Source organism: Erpetoichthys calabaricus, chromosome 4, assembly GCF_900747795.2.
Source record: "Erpetoichthys calabaricus chromosome 4, fErpCal1.3, whole genome shotgun sequence".
NCBI classification, from domain to species: Eukaryota; Metazoa; Chordata; class Cladistia; order Polypteriformes; family Polypteridae; genus Erpetoichthys; species Erpetoichthys calabaricus.
Window position 1 is genome coordinate 234584873 of NC_041397.2, and position 27354 is coordinate 234612226.

The 27354-nt window shown below is 36.7% G+C and overlaps 1 protein-coding gene across 2 annotated transcripts in view; it reads right to left on the reverse strand.

Moving 5' to 3' along the window:
• slc36a4 (solute carrier family 36 member 4) overlaps positions 1 to 27354 on the reverse strand; it is a 548893-nt gene that overhangs the window by 506466 nt on the left and 15073 nt on the right. For both annotated transcript variants that reach the window (XM_028800423.2, XM_051927332.1), the window contains 3 exons: positions 9384 to 9472; positions 3983 to 4078; positions 1835 to 1919 (listed from right to left, as the gene is read on the reverse strand). In XM_028800423.2, coding sequence (XP_028656256.1) covers positions 1835 to 1919; positions 3983 to 4078; positions 9384 to 9472 — 270 coding nt within the window. The remainder of the gene's footprint in view (positions 1 to 1834; positions 1920 to 3982; positions 4079 to 9383; positions 9473 to 27354) is intronic.

Genomic DNA, 27354 nt, shown 5'->3' on the forward strand with positions numbered 1-27354 from the left:
AAACTTTGCCTGAAATGTAATTGAAATAATATTACCAAAAGATTGTTTCAGTTGGTAAAGTAGGATCCAACACAAACAATCCACTGAAGTGCACTCTGTCATATACATTGGAAAGGTTTACAGCCATTAATTCATTTAACTGCATGACTTTACCTCCTGGGGAAAAAAAACAGACATAGTAGAAGTCTGCATACATCGGCACAAAGGAAGAATTTTGCACAGAAGACACCCAAACCAACTCTGTCCAATTAGGCAGAAATTGTTAACAGTAAAAGGTTAATTTATTATGTAAAAAGGGTAGCAACTGTTAATTTCTCCATATCCAGATCAATGCCATTAGATTGCCAAATGTGAAAAAACAAATTGTGTTTATTTCCAAAATATACAAGAGAGTGATAAACACTGGTAAAATTCAGTAAAACAACCAAAAACGTAACCTCGTCCGGCTAAAGGGGTCTTGATTCAGTATCTACTGGTTATTTACTTACTTGTACTTATTTACTGTGCCATAAAAGTGTTCCCATGTCATCCTGAACTAAGCTCTAGTCCCTGGACACCTTCTTACAATAAACAAAAGGAACGCTCCCTGTAGTAAGGTACACTTAAAATCCCCTACATTGGTCAGGTCAAGCTAAGCTCGGAATTACTTTCAGCATTAGCTTGTCTTCTCTAGTGACTTAGGGCTCTGCTAGGCTGTACTACGTTATTAATTTCTGATTGTAACCACCGGACAAACCAACTACAACTGGCATATTTAACTGCTGTTGGCTTTATTAAGATATTAGCCATAGCACCTGTCGTAGACAGGTAATAGAACAGCTTAAAAAGATTCACTGTCTCTTGCTCTGCATGTACTTTGAGAGTCTTTCCTCTGAATTCATGTGAGTCTGAACCTCTCTTCACCGGCGCTTCCTCTCTCAAGCACGTTCCTGTAAACCTTGCTTCTCAGTTTCTATTACTGTTTTTGAGGCGCCTTTCTTGCCTTCTGTCCAGTTTTGTACTTTCCAACTTCGAAGAAGACTCTCTCGTGTGCCTTTAATCCTCCTCCTCGTGCATCTCATACTCACCCTTCCTCTTTCGTCATGTCATCAAAGACAAACTAACCAATCTAACCAAACTGACCAATCACATTGCCTGTGGGACTGGACACACACACCTTAGTGTTTTATTATACAGCACATGGTTATTATATGTGGAGTAGCTTCTTCCTTTTCTTCTTTTAATTGGCGACTGGCAAGCCAACTGTAAAGATGCACTACCACCACCTACTGAACTGGAGAGTGAAAAGAAGTCAGGATAGTGAACCCAATATCTACCATGCAAACCCACACAGTTAAATTATCACCTAACCATTCTAAATTAAATAGCATTATATATCCCAATATGCTTCAAGTACTTCAGTATCTTTTTAAAATTCATTTGAGATTCTTGACCATATCCATCCGAAGTATTAATTTATTTCCTATAGTCTGCTTTCTCTCCTTTTCATAAGTTTTACATTCAAATAATATATGCACAACAGTCTCTGCAAGTTCACACCATCTGTTATTTCCCTGATACATGCTTACCCTTTTTCAATAATGTTGTATTTAGACCATTATGTCCAATTCTGAATCTGATTATGTTGACTTACTCCCTTCTGGACCCCCTTCCTTTACACAGTGGGGCAGGTAGTTAAATCTTTGAAAGCATGTTTGCCATACATTTTAAAATCAGCTCAACATTCATCTTCTAAAAAAATGCATTGTCACTGTTCTTTTAGGCACTGACAAAATGAAGTTAAACATTGCCATCAAGAAAATTACACATACAAGAGAAATAATATAAGCTATACCTGTTTAACATTCTCTGCCAGGAAAACAAAATAAGCACTGCAAAACCCAAGCTGTGTTATCACCAGAAAGGAATTGACTAAATATCTACAAAAAAAGAGCATATAATTATGGTTATTACACAAGCCACACAGAATGCACACTTAAACACAGCAGGGCATTTCTGGTATAAAATGAAAAAGTAAAACATGCAGTTTATAGTTATTCTGAAAGTGTTCTTAGATTTGGGACATGTCTCAAAAACTCTCTTTAAAAAGACCAAATACACATTATTGATACATGGTTCAGTTTCACAATATAACCTTTAAAGTTCCTGGAATAGAATTAAATATGAACCACTCTGAAATATTTATCAGACATCTTCAGTAAAGTATTTCCAAGTAGTGAAAAACGGCAGAAGGATGAACAAATCCTCAGATCATAAATGTTTAGATCACAATTCTCAGAAAGCTTCATGGACATAACAGAGACATTACTGGCACAGTGTTTTTGTGTATATAATTAGGATTTTATTCTGATCGATACCAAAGTCTCAATCATGTCAAATTAATTACAAAATTCTACACACCATTCTAAAATAATTATAAATAAAAAAATGAAGAAAAAAAATCCATAATCATTCATATTTTTTAAAACTCCGCTATGCTGGCTGTGGTGTATCAAGTTGTCATAAAAAACTCAATTGCTGTAGTTGTTGAATGGAATCCATCTTGTTTATTTAAATTATTTCATGCGAATTTGAGTTAGATAAACCTTTTCTGCTGATAAAAATTACTGCATAAAGACTAAACAGTATTTGAAGAATATATAGAATAAATTAATTGAAAAAATAAAATATGTATTATGTTGCATTCTGAAACCCACTTTGGAAGCTGGGGGCCAAAGCCTCTACTTGCAGCACTAGGACAAGGCAAGAGTAAACCACGTACAGGAAACCACATCCAGCACAGGACCCTAAAATACACACGTCATCAATCACACAGGGCCTATCTGGAATTGCCAAATAACATAGCCTGCATGTAAATGAACAAAACAGTACTAGTGGAATCCTGTCCATTTTGTTCCCATTGTATTGCCCATTTTGTTAGGCTTATAGTGGCACACAAAGCCTGTTAGGACAGCAGATTTAATAGGAATGCAAATATTCAGCTGCACCACTTTGGTCAACCCTGTAATTCATCTGATAACAAAGGTGTAAATCAGAGACAAGCTCACAGAGGCTACTTCAGGAAAAAAGTTTCATTTTGGGCTTGTAACCATAAACTGAACTGTTTGGTTAGGACAGATAACTGTAAGTGGAAATGAGCTTGATCTCATCACCAGAGGTTACAATTTCCTTCAAAACTAGCTGAAAGCTGACGATCTGTGCTCTTCAAAGAAGCTGAAGCTGATAAGCTGCTATCTTTGGGCCAAGAAGTCACCCACTCTTGCAGAGCAAAAAGCTCACAAAGCTTGTTTGGCCCAAAAGCTACTCTCCATACATCCTTGGAGTCAGACTCCCTTAAGTAGCTCTAAGATCAACTCTGTCAAGCCAAGCTCTATGACAGTGACTGAGCCCAATCTGAGAAGACTGAGAAGCAACATGGAACTTTAACACCTACACTGCTGGGCCATAAATAGTAATGTTTTCTTCATATGAAGTTGCAGAAGACACAGCATAGAGCCTAACAGCAAACTGAGGAAGGCCCAATCACACCACACCATGAACAAAGGACCATGTAGCAAAACCCTAACAGTGTATTCCAACTCAAGAAGAGTCTTCCACTTGAGCCTGGAGCAACAACATGAAACTCCACATAGCATCTGACATCATCCTTGAAGGCTTGGTATCATAAAGCTGTTAATCTGTGCCAAGATAAATTATAACTCTAAATAGCCAGTAAATAGTCAGCCTCTTCTGTGTGATATGTTTATCTATTTAGTTTGTCTGGTGTCCTGTCTTTGTTGTCGATACATATGCAACTCTTCTCTTGTGTGTATGCTTTTAATACAAATAATGCAAGTAATAATGCAATAATACATACACACTGTATATCAAATTTTCTTTAGATGTAAGATTTAAATTTGAACATTAGTCCTTAAATTTTCATCTTCAGAATTTGAGAATAAGACATGCATTTCAGGAACTAACAAACACCAATACAACATACCTTCCAAAAGCTCCTCCTTTCCTAAGGCACTTTAAATGGCTGTTCTCCATTGCAAGACCAACTGTGTCACTGTATCCTAAAGACTGCATCTTTAGCCTACAAGTACACAAAAACAAATAAGGGTTACTAGATGTACTATAAAAATGCAGAGATATATTTTTATGTTTTTGAATAACATTTTTAAATTACAAATAAGCAATATTATTGAATTACCTGACAGAAGGGTAACTGCAGATACGGTATGTAAATATGCTTTCCACATGCACAACAGAGCTTAGTATGCAATACTGTACGCTCAAGATTAGACAAAGGAAGTGTCCCTTTTTCACCTCCTGACTCAAATCCCATTATATGTCGTATGCTTTTCATGAAGACACCTGACCATAATTACATCTGGATCGTGATATAACACAAAATACTACGTAAGACTGAGCCAGGAATTAAAATGCCACTTATGTGTATTTGGCAGTGACTGAGGAATACTGCAGATTAGTGTAGCCAGTTCCCAGAAACAAGGAGATAAGTCAAGGTATGATGGAGATGATAAGAACTGTTGTGGTAAAAAACAGGCAACAGCAAAATGGAAAAAATAGGGATTTGTTACCTTATACTGTATTGAGTTGCTGTGTTTGTGGCATTCACTAAATATTTACCCATAGGTCCATTCCTCTTTAACCAGCTTAGCTCAAACACAATGTACTGGGATTATCAGAACCTTATGTTCTCACAACCTCACAAAGCAAAAGTATTTGATTCTATTTAACTCGTCAGTAACATAAAATTCTTCATTATGATAGACTTAAAAGTCTTATAGAATCATCAAACTGACACCAACAGAATTGATAGGTTCAACTCCTACAGTATTTTGCAGGTAAAATTAACATGGCATAGAGAAAATTGCAAGATTGGCAAGAGAGACTGAATGGGCATGAAGTTCAATCCATCCATTCTAATTGGGTTACAGAGGATGCAATGTCAGAGACCTGCCTTGGATAGAGTGTCATTCTGTCTCTGGGGCCTTGAACCTCTAACACAAAATGAAGAAGGGGCCTGAGTTGCCTCGAAAGCCTTGAATATTGTAATCTTTTCACTTAGCCAATAAAAGGTGTCATTTTGCTTGACTTCCGACTATAATGTGCCACTCAGAAAATGTATTGTGATGCTGTTTATAAAGCATATTGCAGGTAATAATAAAGCAAAGGTTTTCGTGATGATATGCTCAGCGACCCAGGAGGGATAAGCATTTCCACAAACATAAACTACACTATTGGACCAGTGAAAATAAATCATGTATCACATGCTTCATGGAACATAACATAAACACCAGGCTTGTATGATATACTTTATTGGCCTAAAAGACAGCCAAAAGGCTAGCATGAAAACCTGAAAAGAATAAGTGTAGAATACAGGCAGAAAACATCCTTGGCCCCATAACATGTGGTATAGGGCATAAGCAATTACAAACTATAAAAACAATGTCATCTATGCCATAAAAAAGTTGAACCTGTGCTAGAAGACCTTAACATCTTCTATGCTCAAATAGCCCACAGACAGTAGGACTACAGTGAAACTTGTTAACTAACTTCTCCTCACATTGGCATGCCATGAAATCTCTGATAAGACTGAGCTCTCATAAAGCTGCAGGTCCAGATGGGATCCCCATCTGCACATTAAGAACATATGTTGATCCGCTGGCTGGCATGCTTAACTTATTTCTGACACAGCCTACATTCATCAGCTGCTTTAAGACACGTACAGTTGTGCCAATGACACAGAAATCTAACATCACTTATCTGAATGACTTCCAGCTTGTAGCATCCATCAACCATAAAGTGGTTTGAACAGTAGATCATGCTACATTTTGAAATCTATTATATCTCATTTCAGACACATTGATCTCATACAAACAGATCAACAGCCATTCACATGGTGTAAATCCCACCTTGACAAAGGGAACACCGAAATTCCAGTGCTGCTCATTGACTTTACTCAATCATCCCTCTGAAGCTAGTCATGAACTCCAACATTGTGTTCATGGTAATCCTTATATCTATAGGTTTGGTGAATAAAAACAAAACTTCTCACTCTGAAATTTGGGGCACCAAGGAATTATGTTCTCAGACTACTTTTTGTTCTCTCAGGTGTTCTGCCAAGCATGACTCAACTTCCAGTACAAAACTGTCTGATGATGCAACAATAGTAGGACCAACAATAACAAGAGATCCACCATTTCAGAAGTTGAACGGTGTGGAAACAATAAGCTGTTCCTGGAAGATTTGCACCTATTGGAACTGATGTGGAAAGAGATAGTAGCTTATAGTTTTTTTTGGATTTACAGTACATCATTCATTAACCATCTCTCATCATCACTCAACCGCACCTTTCTCATTCAAAAAAGTCAAAGTGCTACAGATGAATGGAAACCAGGGAAATGCACTTAAAAATATGCAAATCTAGAAACATTAATGATGTGCCAGGAACAAGACATGCAATGCCACAATGGAGGTAAATGCCCCCCAAATTCCCTTTTTCACAATAGGGAAGAGTGTAGGTTTTAGAATTTGATTTACTTACACTACCCTGAGTCTCTCCACTCAGCTTACCCCCTCAACATTTTCTAGTAAAAAGAAGACAAGTGCGCAGCCAAAGCCTTTGAAATGACACTATCTATCTCTCAGAGAAAATGCAGCTAACTCCTTAGATGGATTCATTGATAATTCAATGTTACCTCTTATCTACAATAATATTTCAGTGTGAGCTGAATTAGTACTAACAGAAATTAAGATACAATACTCTTCTGTGGAATAGTCATGTATGGACCCTTAAACCGCATACGAGAAACTCTGAAACAGGTTAAAACAATCAAGAAGTGCTGCCATTTAAGATTAGTTTGGAGTATTTAGCAAAGTTTCCAGATTTTTTTAATGAAATGTATTGTTATTTCAGTCTTCTCATTCTCATCTCATAATGTCTTTGATGATGCCTTACAGAGCTGATGCCATGCAGAGCTAGCACTAACCATTAAGGAAGTCTTCCTAAGGCATTGCCAAAGTGTGTGTGTGTTAATTTATCAGGTACTAGCTGGCCCCTCTGCAGTAACTCATGGGCTGTTAGTCTAGTTGTTTAAAGTCAGAAGTGTCATCTAAGTTACCTTTAATTGTAGTTGTATTTTACCTTAAGATTAAAGGTAAGACTCTTTCATACAAATACTTTAAAAAGTAAGACTGTCTTGACTACTTCAGATTCCCAAATTAAGTTCTCACAACTACATTTTTTATTTGGTTCTGTCACAAAAAATTGTCTGATTGATCAATCTCTGCATGTTCTAAGATATCAGTTTATGGTTAGCATACCTCTACCTCTGCCGCTGGTATTAAATAAATACAGCCAACAACCTGCTCTTTTCATAGCGGGATATACTGAATTGTCACAAATACATGGTCAAAAACAAAGAAGCAACAATAATTGGAACCACAATCAGAAAACATGAAGCTGGGGGTCTGGAACACAATTATTGATTACTTACAATAATTTTGATGCTAAATTTGCCCTAGTACAGTATTCCCTCCTCCATCGCGGGGGTTGCGTTCCAGAGCCACCCGCGAAATAAGAAAATCCGCGAAGTAGAAACCATATGTTTATATGGTTATTTTTATATTGTCATGCTTGGGTCACAGATTTGCGCAGAAACACAGGAGGTTGTAGAGAGACAGGAACATTATTCAAACACTGCAAACAAACATTTGTCTCTTTTTCAAAAGTTTAAACTGTGCTCCATGACAAGACAGAGATGACAGTTCCGTCTCACAATTAAAAGAATGCAAACATATCTTCCTCTTCAAGTCAGAAGCAGATGTCAGAGAGATAGAGAAAAAAAGCAAACAAATCAATAGGGCTGTTTAGCTTTTAAGTATGCGAAGCACCGCGGCACAAAGCTGTTGAAGGCGGCAGCTCACACCCCCTCTGTCAGGAGCAGAGAGAGAGAGAGAGAGAGAGAGAGAGAGAGATAGAGAGCCAGAGAAAAACAAACAAGCACAAATCAATACGTGCCCTTCGAGCTTTTAAGTATGCGAAGCACTGTGCAGCATGTCGCTTCAGGAATCAGCTTGCACAGAAGATAGCAACGTGAATATAATCTTTCAGCATTTTTAGACGAGCGTCCGTATCGTCTAGGTTTGCGAACAGCCCCCCTGCTCAATCCCCCTACGTCAGGATCAGAGAAAGTCAGCACAAGACAGAGAGAGAGAAAAGTAAGTTGGGTAGCTTCTCAGCCATCTGCCAATAGCGTCCCTTGTATGAAATCAACTGGGCAAACCAACTGAGGAAGCATGTACCAGAAATTAAAAGATCCATTGTCCGCAGAAATCCGAGAACCAGCAAAAAATCCCCGATATATATTTAAATATGCTTACATATAAAATCCGCGATGGAGTGAAGCCGCGAAAGGCGAAGCGCGATATAGCGAGGGATTACTGTACATGATTGGTGTGCGGATGTCAATCCTGCAATGGACTGATGTTTTGTCCAGGATTTGTTCCTGCCTTGCACTCTGTTCTAGCTATGGTAGGCTCCAGGCCCCCAACTCACAACCAATGTCTGGATTAAGCAGGTTAGATAATTACATGACATGACTTAATTGTGTGTGCTGTGGGTGCCAGTGGTATAGCTGGACCTGCATGTGGTAGAAGTATGAACTGTAAAACAGCACGATCTGCTGAGTGAGTTTCGTGAATGAACAGGCAATTGATTATCACCCCTATGACGTTTTAAAAACTTATGATAATGTTCAATATGGTCTGTCTTAATAGGTTTATTTTGTCATTCCTGTCGCTTATAAAAAGTGTCTGTATGTGCTAATCAACATGTGACACATTGCCACTCTCTGGGCTATGATCAGTGAGTATAGGACACTTTTGTCATATTGATAATATGCTATTTACAGAAAAAAAGTGTGGTTAAGGTAGAACTAGCATTTAAAACAAGAAAAGACTGCAAAGCCAATGCAAATACTTAAGGTGTCAGAACAGGTCAGGTCAGGTTGGGGAGCATGCGCCGGTACAGCACATTACCACACCCACCACACAATGAAAAACCTCACGATCCCTGTTGGCAGACACGCGGTTCAGTTCCACCCTCCAGAAATCAACACAGTGTCAGAATGCAGTAATATTAAGAAATCTGCACAAAACTGCAAAAAAAAAATCACTGTTTAACATAGACAATTTATCCAACCATCCAAAGTTAATCAAACTAATTCCAGACATTCATAACTTTAATCACAAGGTATGAAGCATCCTGGACAGGACACCAATACAGCTAATTTCAACAACCTTAATTTATCTAGCAAGATATGAATAAAGACTAGCTAACTTTCTGCAGAGTAAAATGAGTGAACACTCACCTTTCAGAAAGATGATGGCTACACTGCACCAAGATATGCATGCAGTGCACTGCTACTACTCCCATTGCAATGAGGCTCACCGGACCCACCTGAAATTAACATCAAGATGAACTGGGATCATTAAAAAACATTGGCTACCTTTTTATAATTATTTTCAGCAATAGTAAATGATATGCAGAATATTCATTATTTTATAGACTGTACCTCTTCTGGTCATGAATACAGAGTTGAAATATTTTTCAGCAACATGTCTGTCTGCTCACTTTTAAACTCCTCTTGAGTTGCAATGCATGTGTTTAGATAAAAATGACAGGACAGAGTTTAAAAGTACAAAGGGAGAGAAGTGTGCAGGATGAGAGAAACAGCAGAGTTTCATTTTGCATTCAACTTTACAATTGCAAAACTGAAAAAAATATTTTTTGGGGGGATCAAATAGAAGCAGTGAAGAATCTATACACTTTTATTGTTTTCAATGTATATTTTGTGTGTTTTATTGGTTTAAAGCTAATCTTTTGTCATTTTTTGAAAAAGAATAAAGAACATAAGATTATTACTTTGTCCGTTGTTACAAGGATGCACTGAATCATGGGAGTACTGCTTTGTGAAGCTTGTAGCACAGTATGTAGTGTATGTGAAGTAAGTGCCTACTAAGGATATATGGGGTGAGGGGGCAGCAAAAATCTACTATGCCTCACGTGGCATTATTTAAAGAGGTGACTCTGGTTCAGAATATTACTGACACAAGAGCATAAATGTTGAAAACTGTGTAATAGTGCATATGGTCTTCTATGTTTCTTGTAGAGTCAATAGCAAAACTCATGAAACATCTCTGTTTCATTCTGTGTGGACTGTGTCAATTAATTCTTCCATCTTCTGCAACACGCCTTAAACTTAAATGTCACTTCTGAGTTGCAGTCAGTACTTTTCTGTATAATTTTCAAAATACTGCCATAGGGTAACTCTTTGCTTTCTATCTTGGATGTGGAAGTCCTTTGTGGTGACATACATTACCTTAATGCAGTTATCCTTCCAATAACGTTCTTACAAAATGTTTAAAATGCTGCTGTTATAGCTTTTATTCACTCCTAATGACACAACTGTAATACATTTAATTCCTGTCTGTTACAGACATAGTTCCAAAATCTGGCTTACCACCTAAATAGCTGTTCATCAGATTTTTAAAGCACGTTTATGCCACCCTTCAGTCTTTCCCAAAGCCTTACTAACAAATGTGTATCGGCTTTGTCAAGAACTTTTTATCTAAGACTGTATTGGAAGATCTAGTGCTCCTAATGTATGGCAAGCAGAATTAACAATTAGAGATCTCTCTAGATGCATTTTAAGATATCCTAAAGTGACATCCTGGTCACTCTGAGATATCTTGAAGTGTAATTTAAGATTTTTTTAAATAAGCTCCCGTAGCTTTTGAGATATCTCACATACATTTTTTTGAGATATTTTAAACTGATTGTTTGTACTTTTTGAAATATCTGAAGAGCAATCAAAGATATATGAAAATGGCTTCCTTTTAAAATTGCCTGTGTTTTACAGGTAACTGGGACTCGCTGTCTTTTTTTCAGATATCTTGACATGAACAATGCATTAGATTAAGATATTTTAAAATGCATCTAAGATATTCCCCAGGAAGCTTTTTAAAAATTCAAATATCTGACAATAGTCTATATGTTATTTTATGATATCTGCATATTTAATCAAGATATCTGATAATGCATTTCAGGTATCTTTACATTGAGTCGTGCTTTTTAGATACCCAAAATTCTCTCTTATATCCTAAAACATGTCTAATCTCTATATGAGATATCTTAAAAAGTACATGTAAGATCACTTTAAAAAGATATCTGAAAATCACTTTCTGATATGTGAAATACAACTAGAGGTCCTCAATCAGTTTCCAGATATTCCAAAATACAGCAGCTTCTTGTTCATTTTCAGTTACTGTATATGAAATACATTCCATTCATCCATCCATTATCCAATCCGCTATATCCTAACTACAGGATCACGGGGGTCTGCTGGAGCCAATCCCAGCCAACTCAGGGCGCAAAGAAACAAACCCCGGACAGGGCACCAGCCCACCGCAGAAATACATTTCAAGATATTTCAAAATACCTTCCTGCACATTTCAAGATATCATAAAATCTTAAAATAGACAAGAACTCATATACATTTACTGGAAGTGATTTTGAGATATCTGGAAATGAATTTCAGATTTCTTAAAATGATCTCAAGCTGAATTATCATTTAGAGATATCTCAAAATTAGATGGCGCTTTATGCTGCTTCAAGGCTGATGATCATATGATAATATTTTGTTATTAAATTTTTTATCTGTGGTCCTAAACCTCTAAGAGCCACACCCTGAAAGTTAAAAATGACAAATTTTAAACATAAGCAAATGAGTTAATATTTTAGACTATTTCAAGGTCAGTGATTATGAATATGATGTTATTTTTGATCATTTACTGGCAATCTAAACCTGTATGGGCCTCCATCAGAGGGTGAACAAATTACAAATTTCTATTACCAGAGAATATTTAAACTTTAAACATTTCAATTTCAGTACACATTTTAATATTTCAACCTTGTTTTTATCTTGTTCTCCATGTGTTTTAACAAATCTGCATTTATATCTGTACAAGCTGTGTATTAAGTAATATTATAATCTACACTTGCATTTTAACTGAGAATTCACAGCGCTCTGCACATTCATTCACTGAAGAGCAATACATAAAAAAATAAGTTGTGTTGTATTATAAATATTTAACCCAACTATTCTTGTATATGAACTGTATTTTGAAATATGTTTAAATGTTAATTTGGCTGGTCATATAAAATGCATACAAGGTCTGAGATATCTGAAAAAGCACCAGACGTTAATTTGAGATATATGAAAATCTATTTTAGATATGTTGAAATGCATATGAGATATAGGGCGGCACGGTGGCGCAGTGGTAGCGTTGCTGTCTCGCAGTAAGGAGCCCCTGGTTTACTTCCCGGGTCCTCCCTGCGTGGAGTTTGCATGTTCTCCCCATGTCTGCGTGGGTTTCCTCCCACGGTCCAAAGACATGCAGGTTAGGTGGATTGGCGATTCTAAAATTGTTCCTAGTGTGTGCTTGGTGTGTGTGTGTGTGTGTGTGTGTGTGTGTCCTGCGGTGGGCTGGCGCCCTGCCCGGGTTTGGTTTCTGCCTTGCGCTCTGTGTTGGCTGGGATTGGCTCCAGCAAACCCCCATGACCCTGTGTTCGGATTCAGCGGGTTGGAAAATGGATGGATGGATATGAGATATTTCATATCAGATGACAGATATCTTAAAATGAAAAATAACTTATTTTGTTGTCTCTTGAAATGAGTTTCAGATATTAGAAAACATGAAATTCATTTTAAACAGTCTGAAATTTGTTTTCAAATATTTCAAAATGTTAAAATTGTTAGGTGAGGCTTCTCTGCCACTGAGGCACCAAGGCTGCGATGCACTAGTCCACTACTGCTGCTATTACATTTAAGATATTATTTGATAGATCATTTATTGCCACTTTGCTAACTGCTTAATAAAGCATTTAAGGGCAGTGTTCACAATATCACTATGCTTGCTACAACAACATACTAAAGTAGGGTTTTACAATGTCCAAACTAATGTTTGGCAAATATGTGGTTTAACTACCAGCCAGAGGATGTATTTAATAGACACTTGTATCAATTTATATCCAGTGTATTGAATTTGGAAGATAAATACATCTTGGAGTAAGCACTTCAATTGTCTTTACCAATAACTAGACGCCACAAACCTAAACTCTGATATGCATTTCAGAACAAATAACACAAAATAAATTATACAAATGTGCTAAAATGTCTGTTCCTGCTTTTTAGCTATATTCTCAAGCACCCGATGCTATATTAAAATAAACAGAGTAAAAGTCACTCAAAACACCATGGGTACTTTAATTATACTGTCCACTTTAGAATGATTAAACCATTATGAATGAATTAAACAAAAGAACCTTTCTAACTTGCATGCAGTAATGATTCACATACTATTGTATTAGAACCAATGTCCTTGTAAAGCTCACAGAAAGAAATTATGCAATAATACTTGACTATTGTGTCATTTTGGCAATTTGTTTGATTTAAATGTAATAATACTGTAGGTGTAACACCCACTTGCTTTCTGTGTTTATAACAGATCAGATTTCATATTAAAACCTGTAGGATTTCAATTTCACTTGATTCTATTCATATTGTGCCCTTTGTTACTTTTTTTTTTAAATCAATAACCAGTTTTATGTTGTTTTTGTTAATTCATATTCACATCCACTTAATCCAATTTTAGGGCTACTTTAATAGCTAGAAAGACTACAAAAATGTATTATTTTAAAATCTACAATGTTACCAATTTGTTCTATAATAGAATATCACCCAACCCAAGGTTGTTCCCAGCTTTGCACCCAATGCTGCTGGAAGAGGCTTTGGTCCCCAACAATGCTACCTGCAGATAACTAATTTCACAAAATACATGGATATATATTTGTTTGGTACTGTGCTTTGTGAAAATTTTCACTGTGAAATGTGAATTTTGACGCATGTTTGTTTGGTTAATGGAATAGAATCTAAAAACAACATTATACTGTATCAGAAAAGACCATAATAAGGCAATATTTTAATATGTGTTTTTATTATTAAACTTTGGTATAGACTCTTCAGATTCATATTTTTTTTGCTGTCTTGTCAAGATTTTATTGTAGACTGGGCATGGTTAAGGGATAGGAAGAGGTGGCAGCATGGTTATTAATAAAATACATACATATTTTTTCACGTGCATGTGCATGAAAGATAGCTTAAGGGCTCTGGTGATGGTAATTACCCTCCAAACCACGAGTTGGTGCTGTGATAGATAGATAGATAGATAGATAGATAGATAGATAGATAGATAGATAGATAGATAGATAGATAGATAGATAGATAGATAGATAGATAGATAGATAGATAGATAGATAGATAGATAGATAGATAGATAGATAGATAGATAGATACTTTATTAATCCCAATGGGAAATTCACATTCTTTAGCAGCAGCATACTGATATAATAAATAATATTAAATTAAAGAATGATAACAATGCAGGTGAAAAAAACAGAAAAACAGATTGGAAAACATCTTGTATCACCCCAATCCCAAAGGTATCACGTCCTAGTGAGCTGAATGACTTTCGGCCTGTTGCTCTGACATCACATGTGATGAAGACCATGGAGAGGCTGCTGCTTCACCACCTTAGGCCACAGGTTCAACACGCCCTTGACCCTCTGCAGTTTGCATATCAGGAGAAGGTGGGAGCAGAGGATGCCATCATCTATATGCTACACCGATCCCTCTCTCACTTGGACAGAGGTAGTGGTGCTGTAAGAATTATGTTTCTAGACTTCTCTAGCGCCTTCAACACAATCCAACCTCTGCTCCTTAGGGACAAGCTGACAGAGATGGGATTAGATTCATACCTAGTGGCATGGATCGTGGACTATCTTAAAGACAGACCTCAGTATGTGCGTCTTGGGAACTGCACGTCTGACATTGTGGTCAGCAACACAGGAGCACCACAGGGGACTGTACTTTCTCCGGTCCTGTTCAGCCTATATACATCGGACTTCCAATACAACTCGGAGTCCTGCCATGTGCAAAAGTTCGCTGATGACACTGCTATCATAGGGTTACATCAGGAATGGGCTGGAGGAGGAGTGTAGGGACCTAATCAATGACTTTGTTAAATGGTGCGACTCAAACCACCTACACTTGAACACCAGCAAAACCAAAGAGCTGGTGGTGGATTTTAGGAGGCCCAGACCCCTCATAGACCCAGTGATCATCAAAGGTGACTGTGTGCAGATGGTGCAGACCTATAAATATCTGGGAGTGCAGCTGGATGATAAATTAGACTGGACTGCCAATACTGATGCGCTGTGCAAGAAAGGACAGAGCCGGTTATACTACCTTAGAAGGCTGGCGTCCTTCAACATCTGCAATAAGATGCTGCAGATGTTCTATCAGACAGTTGTGGCGAGCGCCCTCTTCTACGCAGTGGTGTGCTGGGGAGGCAGCATTAAGAGGAAAGACGCCTCACGCCTGGACAAACTGGTGAGGAAGGCAGGCTCTATTGTTGGCATGGAGCTGGACAGTTTAACATCTGTGGCAGAGCGAAGGGCGCTCAGCAGGCTCCTATCAATTATGGAGAATCCACTGCATCCACTTAATAGTATCATCTCCAGACAGAAGAGCAGCTTCAGCAACAGACTGCTGTCACTGTCCTGCTCCACTGACAGATTGAGGAGATCGTTTCTCCCCCAAACTATGCGACTCTTTAATTTCACCCAGAGGGGTAAACGTTAACATTCAACATTATACATAGTTATGGTCTAATGCCTTCTCTCTTCCTCCCTCTCAAAAATGGAAAACTAACAGCCACTCCACCGCAGATGTCACTTCCATTGTCTGTACTCCTGGACCCACCCCCCCTTCCTGTTGAGTGACTAAATAAACCCGGGAAATGGCCATCTTGTTTTCAGTTCTGCTCTGAACTCGAACCTGGAAAGATGTCGCCACAAATGATTGTGTGCTACATTATTGTGCATTCTTTCAAATTATATGAGATCACCAAAGTGGAGTCCCAGCTCTTTCACTTTGTGGTGTGTGTGTATACATACAGTGTATATATATATATATATATATATATATATACACTGTATGTATACAGAAATAAAATAAATATCAACCCCCCACCCCTAACACACATACAAACGTATGTTTTGGATAATGAAGAGCTGCTGCTGTCAATAACAGGCTTGTAGGTAAAATGGTGAGACCTTTGCCACAAATCATGGATCAACTCAAGCTGGCTCTACGCATATAACAGAGCACCACTGGGATGAGGTAAAACAGGTTATGAATGTATGGTTAAAAACTTTAGGAACTGCATGATGATATCAGGTCAGCATGGACCAAAATCCCTAAGGAATGCATCCAGTACCTTGTTGAATCCATATCTCCAAAACATTCAGGCTGTAATGGGTACAAAAGAGGGTCTTCCTGTGGACTACATAGGTATACTTTATAAAGTAATCACTTCTGTTCTTAGATGTGCTCATAATAATTCAATATAACCCTACGGGCAAATCTGCAATATTTCAAACACAAAGTTCTTCATCTAAAAGACATACTAAGGTTGTAAAATAATACTTAAGTCTAAATGATTTGTATTATAGCTGTATAGTTTTAATTATCATTTTAAAAACTGAAGCATCAATGCAGTTAATTAAGGACTGTATTTCTTTAAAAGTAAGCACAAGTATTAAAGAAACCTAAACTTATCAGTCAGAATAAAATTTCAAATGTTTCTACCCTTCAGATATTCTGGCTCACTGCTAACAGGAACACAGTGGATAGACAGTTACAACCATAATGCTTTTAAGAAAAATCAAAGAAAAATAAAGTGTATCCCTGTAGCTCTGCAAAATTAAGACCCTAAAATCTGTCAGTGATGCATCTTTTTCCTTACACTGGTTGCATACATGTTAACATTCAAATCTGAGACTTATTTGCTTTGAAAGAGAAAAAAATAGCAGTCTCTGCAGGAAGAATATGCTGACATACTTATGGTTTTCTATGCTATTTAGGTCATTAAGGAAAAAGTAATGTTGACAAATTGAGACTACTTAAGCAGTGAAAAAATGACAGTCACCGATATATTTTTTTTGTACATTTAATGTTTGCAGTCCTTTTATTCACATTTGCTTGATGTTGTTTGTAGAAAGGTTTACTTTTGAAAATTACAAAAAAGAGTAACTGTACAACATTGAAATAATAATGAATAATATGAGAGTAATTATAATATCACAAAAATTTTAAAATCCTCTTAATCCACCTGAGAGTCATACAGGTTGAAGCCTATCCTAGAAGTATGAGATGCAAGATAGAAAACAACCCTGCATTGTGCGCGATTCCATCGTATGCCCAACTCACTAAAATACAGTAGCACACACCAACAATGGGTCACCAATTAACATAACAAACAACTTTTTAGGATGTGAAAGAAGAACTGAGTACTCATGGGACGGACCCACACGTACACAATTGGGCACAAAAACTGAAACCAGGATACTGGATCTATGATGCAGCAGAGCTAAGCACGGTGCTATTGTGGCATCACGGGTAATTATATTTTTACATTTTTATAAAATGTTTAGGAATATGTATTAGGTGAATTGTGTACTTCTGTGTTATTGTGAACTGTCAAATTTACAAGGCATGAACAGTTATGCCACTACAAACTAGTTGTTTAAAGGTGTTTCAATTAAGATCTGTTACTGTGTTTCTATTAATTAACTCATGCTTTCATTTTTAGTCAACTAGATTACTGTATTGCTCTCCTAACAGGACTACCAATGAAAGACATCAATCATCAATCATTTGCAGTTAGTTCAAAATGCTGCAGCTAGAATCTTCATCAGCAAAAGAAAATCTAAGCACAACACACCAGTTTTAGCATTGTTACATCGATTACCACTGTCCTTTAGAATATGTTTTAAAATACTGGTAATGGTATATAAAGTTCTGGATAATCTTGCTCCTTTGTACATTTTGGAATGCCTTTTCCATTTATATTCCCAGTTGTAACCTCAGAACGGCAGCCTTTAACTCTTATGCACCAAAAATTTGAAATACTTAAGCAATCAAAGATATGCCAGACAAATATCACTGATCAATTTGAAAAACTACTAAAAACCCACTTGTTCAATTTGACCTTTTCTTAATTCCCTTCTATTCTACTTCCTAAAGATTACATATGCATTGCTTTACATATACAGTACTTCATGGATGTGCTATCATTATTAATCCCTACTTTTCTTCATTTTCTTTTCTGGTTTCTCTATGATGGAGTTTTATGCCGCCACCACCTGATCGCAGTACTATGCAGCCACTTGCAATGATAGAATGAAAGGAGATGCATCAAATTGACTAATAAGAAGATTAAAAAATAATAAGAATGACTTTAGCACCTTTATGTTAGGCAGAATGCCCAGTGGGGGCTGGGAGGTCTTTTGACCTGGAACCCCAGCAGATTTTGTTTTTTGTTCTTGTTTTCCTCTCCAGCATCTCTACCCTGGAGTTTTTTTTTTGTTTGATTGTCTTTTCTGTCCCCCAGGTCATCTGGCCATAGGATCGGACTTCTCTTAATGGACTTAAAAAAATTAGGATTCTACTGTACTACTTGTATATCTGTGCTATAAAAGTGTGTATTGATTTTTAAAAACAAAAATTTATATATTTTTATTGAGTTATATATAAATATTTCTAACTTGCTGCTTTTTCTCCTGTAACTCTTCTCTTTTTGTGTAATGCACTTTGAGTTGCATTCCTTGTATGAAAATGTGCTATAGAAATAAAAAGGTTGTTGTTGTGTATTATATTTAAACATTATTTACCTATTTTTACTTTCTCCATATGCCGCACAGATGAAAGTGTTGTACTAGGGTTGAAAGTTTTCAGATCCACATTTTTTTACATAGAATTTTAGAGAAATGAAGATTTATAAACAGGTATATTACCAAAAACCACAAACAAGAGGGTTTCAGTGAATGTTAAAAAATCAAGTGCACATTTTTGATTTTCATATTAGCTTGCACAGGTATTTCACAAAAGATAGGGTTCAGCCAACGTAGGCCCGAATTAATTCCCTGACCTTTTGAAAAAATTAAATGCTTAGCGTTCCATTGATCTTGCCACACACCATGCATTATTTGTAATTTCTCAATCAATTCTAGCAGGCTTATGAAGCGGCCTGACGGCAATGTCGGCATGCATAGAAGCATCTATCCATCTCTTTTTAAAATTGCTTAATACAGTTCAGAGTCGGGTAAAAAAATTAATAAAGCACAAGCAGCATTTTATTTTTGAATTACATTTACAATTTATTTATTTATTTAAAGTCAGCCAAAGCACACATTTTCTATGCATTTGTTCAGCTGTAGGACTAGAGGGCTATATGACTTATTTAGAGTAACACTTTGAATGCTGGGTATTGAACCACTAGCCTTCCATTTAGAATAACAGTACAGAACATCTGTCAAAATACCATATTGCCTGCAATTATAATATACACATAATGGACACTTTTTTTAGGTGCATCTGATCTTCCCACTTAATTGACAGAGTCACATGTATATAAAGTATGAAGGTAATCATGAGAAAATGTCATGTTTGTTTGTAAATAAAAAAAAATGGACAAGATTAAATATCTGAATATCTGTGGGTACAGGATACCCAGACATTAAAGTACAATGAACAGCGATGCTTAAGGGGTTTTCATGCAAGATATGTTCACTTGTATAAGGATAAGGGGCCACCAAACTATGTGCAGTAGCAAACAGATCATTGATGAAAAGAGTCAGCGCATTTGTGCCCAGTAAGATGACATCCAGCAACTCAACTAACAGCTGAGGACAAAATTGTTTTATCCTATCATGGACGAGTCATGGCTAATCCAAACGAGTCCAAAAACGAAGAAGATGCAAATTTCCATGGGTAAAGGAGCACAAATACTGGATGCTGGAGTACTGGAAAAAAAGTTGTTGGTCTGAATAATTCCACTTATTATTAATTCATGCCTAAGGAAGAACCAAAGCACTTTTAAAAACACCTTGAATAGGTGGAATCATTTTTCAGGGAATCAATAATACAGGGCTGTTGGTTGATGGTGTCTTGGTCTGGGGTGTGTATTCATTGTACAAACTGGACACCTTGACATGAGTAAAACAATACTAAACAACACTGTTTATCATGTGCATCACTTTCTGGCAGCTGGATACTGATAACACTCCCAATCTGTCTTCACCAACATCTGCAGTTGCACAAAAATCACTACAGATGGTGGTTAAGCTGGCAGATAGCTCTCTTCTGTTCACGACATATGGCATATAACACACCCTGACTTAGAAAGGCAAACAGTATTACATGCAGTATCACTGTTGGACAGTAAAACAGTACGAATAGTATTACCTGCACAGTAATTTTCTCTCTCCACTTTTCTGACAAATGAAATAGAACCATTGGTACTCACACCATATAATTCAGGACGAGTTTTTCCCTCAGATCAGAAGGTTACTCAACAGCCACTCACAAAGATGCATATTAACTACATGAGCTATCTTTTGTTATTTCATGTTTCTGTATGCATATGTTTGGCGTTTTATTGTGTCAGCTGCTGGTTGACCTTTCATACTACTGTCATTAATCTGTGGATGGTATGCAATGTAAGAATATCATTGAATTATCTATATATGAGAATGAATTTCACAATTATGATGCATGTTACCAGTTTACAAAAGTTCTGCATTGGTTTCAAGAGCATTATAGAAAATTTAGCTTAATGCAATTTCATCCCAGATATCAACTCAAATGAGCATCTGCAAGATGAGAGGGATAGAGCTACTTGATACCAGCCTACTATTAGTTAACCTACAGCAGCTATGAGACACACTAGAGGTAACATGTGTCAGTATCTGTTCACAATTTCAACACATCACATCCACTAATTCAAGATATTTAATAAAAAGTTTATAGAGCTCACAAAAACACTTCATCTACAACCGGAGACTGGCTGTGTTAGGGTATAGTGTCCACGCATAAAAGGAAAGGATCTAGAAATAAGAGAGACTTACAAGAGTTGTACTGAAAAATTAACAAGCAAAACAAGCCTTGGTTGACGCAACGTCCCCACAGTTCAGAAGTGCCCTTATTATGGAAAGCCACAGGTCAAATAATGGAAAAATAAACAGGACCAATTGCCAGTGTCTTTCTAGAAGTTGGACCGCCTATAAAAACATACATCTCCACCAGCTTCACCTCTCCATCTTAATCAATCACCTGAAAAGAACTCACACTTCTATTGTAAAGATCCAGTCCACTATTGCTCGACTCTGCTGGTATATTCCTAATACTGACACCTGATGTTCTTCATTTATTTTATTGTACAGGTACTCGTCGATGTACGACCTATGCAAGTTATGTCTGTTCGACTTTACGACGCGTTCGACAGTTTCCCCCGCCAGCTGTTGGCAGCGCCAGTTTCCCGCACTCTCAAGTCTCGCTACGCAGCAGTAAAAATATACGCAGCAGTGTTGCCCCACGTGTGTTTGTGTCTTGTTGTTTTGGCAATTTTCGATAATAATATAACCCTAACATGTCTACCAAGAGGAAATTATCTCTATGCACTCCTCAGCCTGCCAAAAAGGAAAGAAAGGCCATTGATCTAGACACCAAAATGATGATAATAAAACAGTATGAAGGAGGAAAGAAAGTGAATGCGATCGCATGTGATATGAAGTTATCACACTCTACTGTGTCGACTATTTTAAAGGACAAAAATAGAATTCGTGAAGCTGTGAAAGGTTCTGCACCTTTGCGATCAAAAGTGATTACCAAGCAACGTACCAGGCCCATCCATGAAATGGAGAAATTGTTAAACATTTGGATGGAAAATCAGATTCAAAAGCGGACGCCGTTAAGCCTCTTTACAGTACAGTCGAAGGCTAGAAGCCTGTTTGCGACTTTAAAGGAACGCGCCGGAGGAGACTACAGTCAAGAATTTGTGGCGAGTACTGGTTGGTTTAAGAAAAGATTCCAGTTGCATAATGTTCGAGTGACTGGAGAAGTAGCAAGTGCGGATGAAGAAGGAGCTAGTAAGTTTGTCGATAGTTTAAACAAAATAATTAAGGCTGAGGGTTATCTCGCAGAGTAGATTTTTAATGTGGATGAAACAGGGTTAATATTCTTAAGTGTATAAAGAATCTTGCTACCGCGTGGGACTCTGTGACGGAAAAGTGTATGAATGGCGTATGGAAGAAGTGTGTTAAGCATTATGTAAATACTTTTTCTGGATTTAACCGTGAACAAGAACTTGATGAGATTTGTGAAGAAATAGTGAAACTGTCAAAAGACCTTTCATTGGAATGTGAAATGGAAGATGTCGAGGAGTTGCTAGACTGGGAATCAGGTGAACTTACGAATGAAGAGCTGATAGAATTGGAAGAAGAAAGAGTGGCGGAAGAAGAAACAAGAGAATTGAAGAAAGACGAAGAGTAGGAGGTGCCACAATGAATGTTCACCACAAAGGGATTGTCAGAAGGTTTATCTCTACTGAATAAACTCCTCGCTCATTTTGAAAAAATGGACCCAAATATTGAACGATTTGCGAGGATTGAACAGATGGCACGCAACACATGTCGTCCTTATTGCGAAATTTATGAAGAGAAAAAAAAAACAAACAATTCAGACGAAGCTCACTATGTTTATGAAAAGAGCAACTCCTCCCATCACCCTGTCCGCAGCCTCGCCTGATGAAGGCGATATCGACAACCCGCAGCCAAGCACCAGTGGTGCCAGGAATTAAATGTACAGTACAGTATTTCTTATTTTGTACGTTTTCCACATATTAAACATATTGTACTGTAGTATGTTGTGTTTGTCTTAGAAAGTAAGAAAATGTTGATAAAATATTACTTTAAGATGATTACAATATCATTACCCAGTCCAATATTCTTACCTTAATTTAATATAGGGCGACTTATGTCCAGATCACCTTACAACCAGGCAGTCGGAACCAATCGCGGTCATAAGTCGACGAGTACCTGTATTAATTACAATATTGTGTCCAAAACAGCATTTTCATAAAGGTTCACTCCACCAGCATTATGCATGGTAGCATGTTCCATCATATTATTCAAACATCTTATGTTAAACTGAGATAAATTATGAAGTGACATAATCTTAGTCTTACTTCCTTAGTGGAGTTTATATGTTTTATTCATGTACTGTATGTGTTGACTTTGCTTAAAGTGTTTCAGCTTTACTATCAAATTCAAAAATTTTACAAATCATGTTAATTGGAGATTCTAAGCAGACATTGTATCAGTAAACATGAGTGTGTCTAATTATCTTTAACTCTGTCCAGGGCTGTTTCCTTCTAACACTTAAATTGCCAGGAAAGACTTCATCCTGGTAACCCTGAACAGGTTTGAAAGACCATCTTGCCTCTATTGATCTATCTGAGGAATTTCAGGCTGGGTGTCAGAGCCAACTACAGTATGGAGACTATATTTGTTAGGGTGACCAATGACCTCCTGGTTGCTGTGGATTGTGGTCTCCTAACACTTATAATCTTTTTAGACCTTAAAGCTGCTTTTAACACAGATCATGAATTAAACACTACTGAAAGTGCTCTTTTATGGTTTAAATCTTACCTTAACAGCTGTCAGCAATTTATTGCTATAGGTGGGTTTAGGTCTAATCCATCTTATATGTTTCATTGTGTTCCTCAGGTATCAATTCTTGGCCCCCTACTCTTTATTGTTTATATACTTCCTATTGGAACCATTATTAGACAGCACAGACCACAGTTTCACTGTTATGGAGATGGTGCACGGGTTTAGGTACACACAGGACTTACAAAAACATTACCTCCTCCTGCATTGGTTGCCTGTTTGGCTGATATAAAATACTGGTTGTCTGAAAACTTTCTTACACTAAATGCAAAAACTGAGGCTTTAAATATTTAATCTCCAGGTACTTTAAGGAAAATTGACAATTTGTCATTAAAAATCTGAGGCTTTATTACATCTTTCTGCACATGTCAAAAATCTTGGTGTTATTTTAGATCCCACATTCTCCTTTGAACTTCATATTAATATTATTACTAAGGTAGTGTTTCTCCATCATACCCAGTTTTCAAGATTGGTATCCTTTCCTTTCTGATACTGCAGCAAAGACCCTTATCCACGCTTTTGTCAACTCGCGACTGATTATTGCAATGCAGTGTAATTTGGTATCCCTGCTCGGAGCCTAAACAGACTACAGTATGTCCAAAATTCAATGGCAAGTGTTGTTACATATTTAGCCTTAAAGCATATTACTCCTACACTTCGAAAATTACATTTGTTACCTGTTCTCTTTCACATTCAGTATAGATTTCTCTTCTTAGTTTTTAAGGCCCTTCATGGTCTAAACCCAACTTTACTATATCCTTTAAATACTGCGGTTTGTTGATTTTGTGAACTAGGTATATGTATTGCACTGTTTAATGATATGTTTTAATATTTTGTATTGATGTACAGTGTCCTTGGGTATCTTGAAGGGCACTTTTTATGAAATCATCATCATTATTATTATTATTATTATGGAAGGTAGAAGACTTAGATTACCTATCGATTTATTATGAGGCGTAAGCTATGTATCAGATGTGTAAGAATTTTACTTTTTAATTCATCTACAAGAGTTAAAAAGACTGACACACTTTACACTTCACATTTGATTTATTGTATCTGTATGATTCCATTCCATTTTAGCAATAAACTTTAATACATAAAATTGGCCCATTTTGTTTCTAAAATTACTTGTGCTTGAAAAAACAATGCTATTTAAAGCAGCTCCTTGCAAAGCTCATTTGCAGTCACGGATAATATATCAAAACTGGCAAAACACAGGTGAGACTTAAATTGACATTTTTTGCAGATTCATCACATTTGAAGCACTTTATACTCATTAAACAATTGTATGTGCCAAACATATAGATTTTCCATTGTGCAAAAAAAAAAAAAAGTTGGATTCTTGACATAAAGTCTTATTGACAACAAGGCTCAAGGCAATAATTTTTAAGATCACACTTGAAAAAAATTTTAAAGTGAAAAAATCCTTATTGAACTTTACAGCAGAAACAAATCCAAAGTAAAAACACTAACATTAAATCATCAATAAGTATAATAGAAATTCAACCAAGGTTGATTAGATCACCATTTTTCACTTCTCAGTCACCTACTTCCACAAATAAATAATTATATCCAAATATCTCACCACTTCTAAGGTATCTTCTAAATAGATACTTACCATAGTCCCATCAAGCAAATTCAAACATGTCACTAGAAGCTAAGTGAAAAAGCAAAAATGTCTTCTGATCCATCATCAATAGCTGTTATATAAATCATCACCCACAACAATTCATGATTATGTCATAAGTCCAACTTTTTGGGCATCATACACAAGAGGTTTTGTTTGTTTGTATGTTTTTCTTTTATTTTTGGTGTGAACCGTTTCCACTTTGTATTTTGCTAAAACAATGACGCTTGCACTGTATAATTTTTGTATACTCAACATATTCAATGCCTAAACCTTTCTGTATCTTCAGCTTTAGTTTCATAAAATGTTGGAAGCCCCAGACAATCACTCCAACAAAAAATCTCATATATTACTCACAATCCACTACAAATCAATGTGTAACCTAATTTATCCAACCATCATGAAAATCGATTAATCAATTTCAGGGTCAGGAGAGTCACAGCCTATCCCAGATACATAAGGAATTAACCCTAAACAAGGCGCTAGTCCATCCCAGAATGCACTTACTGAATATACCCACAGTGACTTGTACTGTGTTAATTTACAATTGCCAGTTATACTGATATGCATGTACCAGGGGTGTGGGAAATAAATCAAGGCAGATTCATAAGGAGATGAGGGGAAAGCACAAACTCCATATAAGACAGTGACTGGCATGGATTCAAAAATACTTTCTAATTACTAAAAAAATCCCAAAATATTGAATAACATGGGAGGTTTTGTGGCTATATGCTTGAGTCAAATTGAACAAATTATGTCACAGAACAAATAATATTCAGACATCAGAAACATCCAAGACAAATCATCTGCTCAGCTAAGGGAAAGACATAGATCCAATAAAAAATAATCAAAACTCTATAAACCCATAAGTTTTTATACAAAGTGTAATTCAGAATGCCAGAAAGATCAACTCAACTAAACTATGTATTTTCCTCTTTTGTCCAATTCTCCATTACATGACTCCTGCATGGCTCATGTTGAGAGGCAAAAAAATATGTTTGGCAGAGTTACAGGCGAGGAGCTTGTAAAGGGAAGGTCCATGAGCACAGTCTAGACACAAACAGAAGCAACTACAGGCACTTAATTTTTCTTCTATCCAATGGCCTCTCATTGATTCCAATTTATTAGCCACTAACATTCAATCAACTACTAATCCTTTGCTGCACTGGTGAATTGATAAGCAGGAAAATTGTTCCTGGGCTGTTAAATTGTCAGCAGCTGTCTGTTCACAATTTTCATGTTTTCTCTCTACCATAAGGTTCTTCTGTACACTCTGATCTCTGTCACACTCACTTTAGTCCTTAATTTCATGATCAATCAGACTACCAAAACTACATACCATTCCTCAGGTGTAATTCTGATGTTATTTGAAACATACAAGGTGTTTTTTTAGATTTATATTTGAGTGAGTCAGTTAATAAACTACATAGTGGAAAAGGCTTTAAACATGTACTCATACAGTAGAGGTTCAATAATGCTATTTTATATACAGTACCAGTGCCAGTGGACTCTGTGTACATGATAGAACTGAAAGAAAGCAGTCCAGATGAAAATTCACACAGGTGATAGAAAATCAGATGGCATTCCCTTTAAAATAGAAATTAAACAATAAGGGCAGAGGAGACCTACCATGTAACACCTAGCAGAGGGCTATTCAATTACAAATTCAGTTAGGCCAGACTTTCAAACCAAGAAATTTACCTGGGCCAGACATTTTCAGTGCCCGGTAAGCAGCAGGTAATAGCAAACTTTAAACCAACACAAATGAATGTATTGAAAAATAAGTAATGTTTATTTATTCTTTCCTTTTTAAATTTGACCACATCTGACACAGGCTCATCAAAAAATGTATAAAAAAAACAATAAAAAAAGATATAATTGAACAGAATCTGAGGTAGTAGCAATTCTCTTTGGAATAAAAAAACCCATTTTGCTCACATCTGACCCAGGCACATCACAAAGTGCACTTAACAGAATAAAAAAGATATACCAATGCTATCAAACCTATCAGTGCACAACCCCA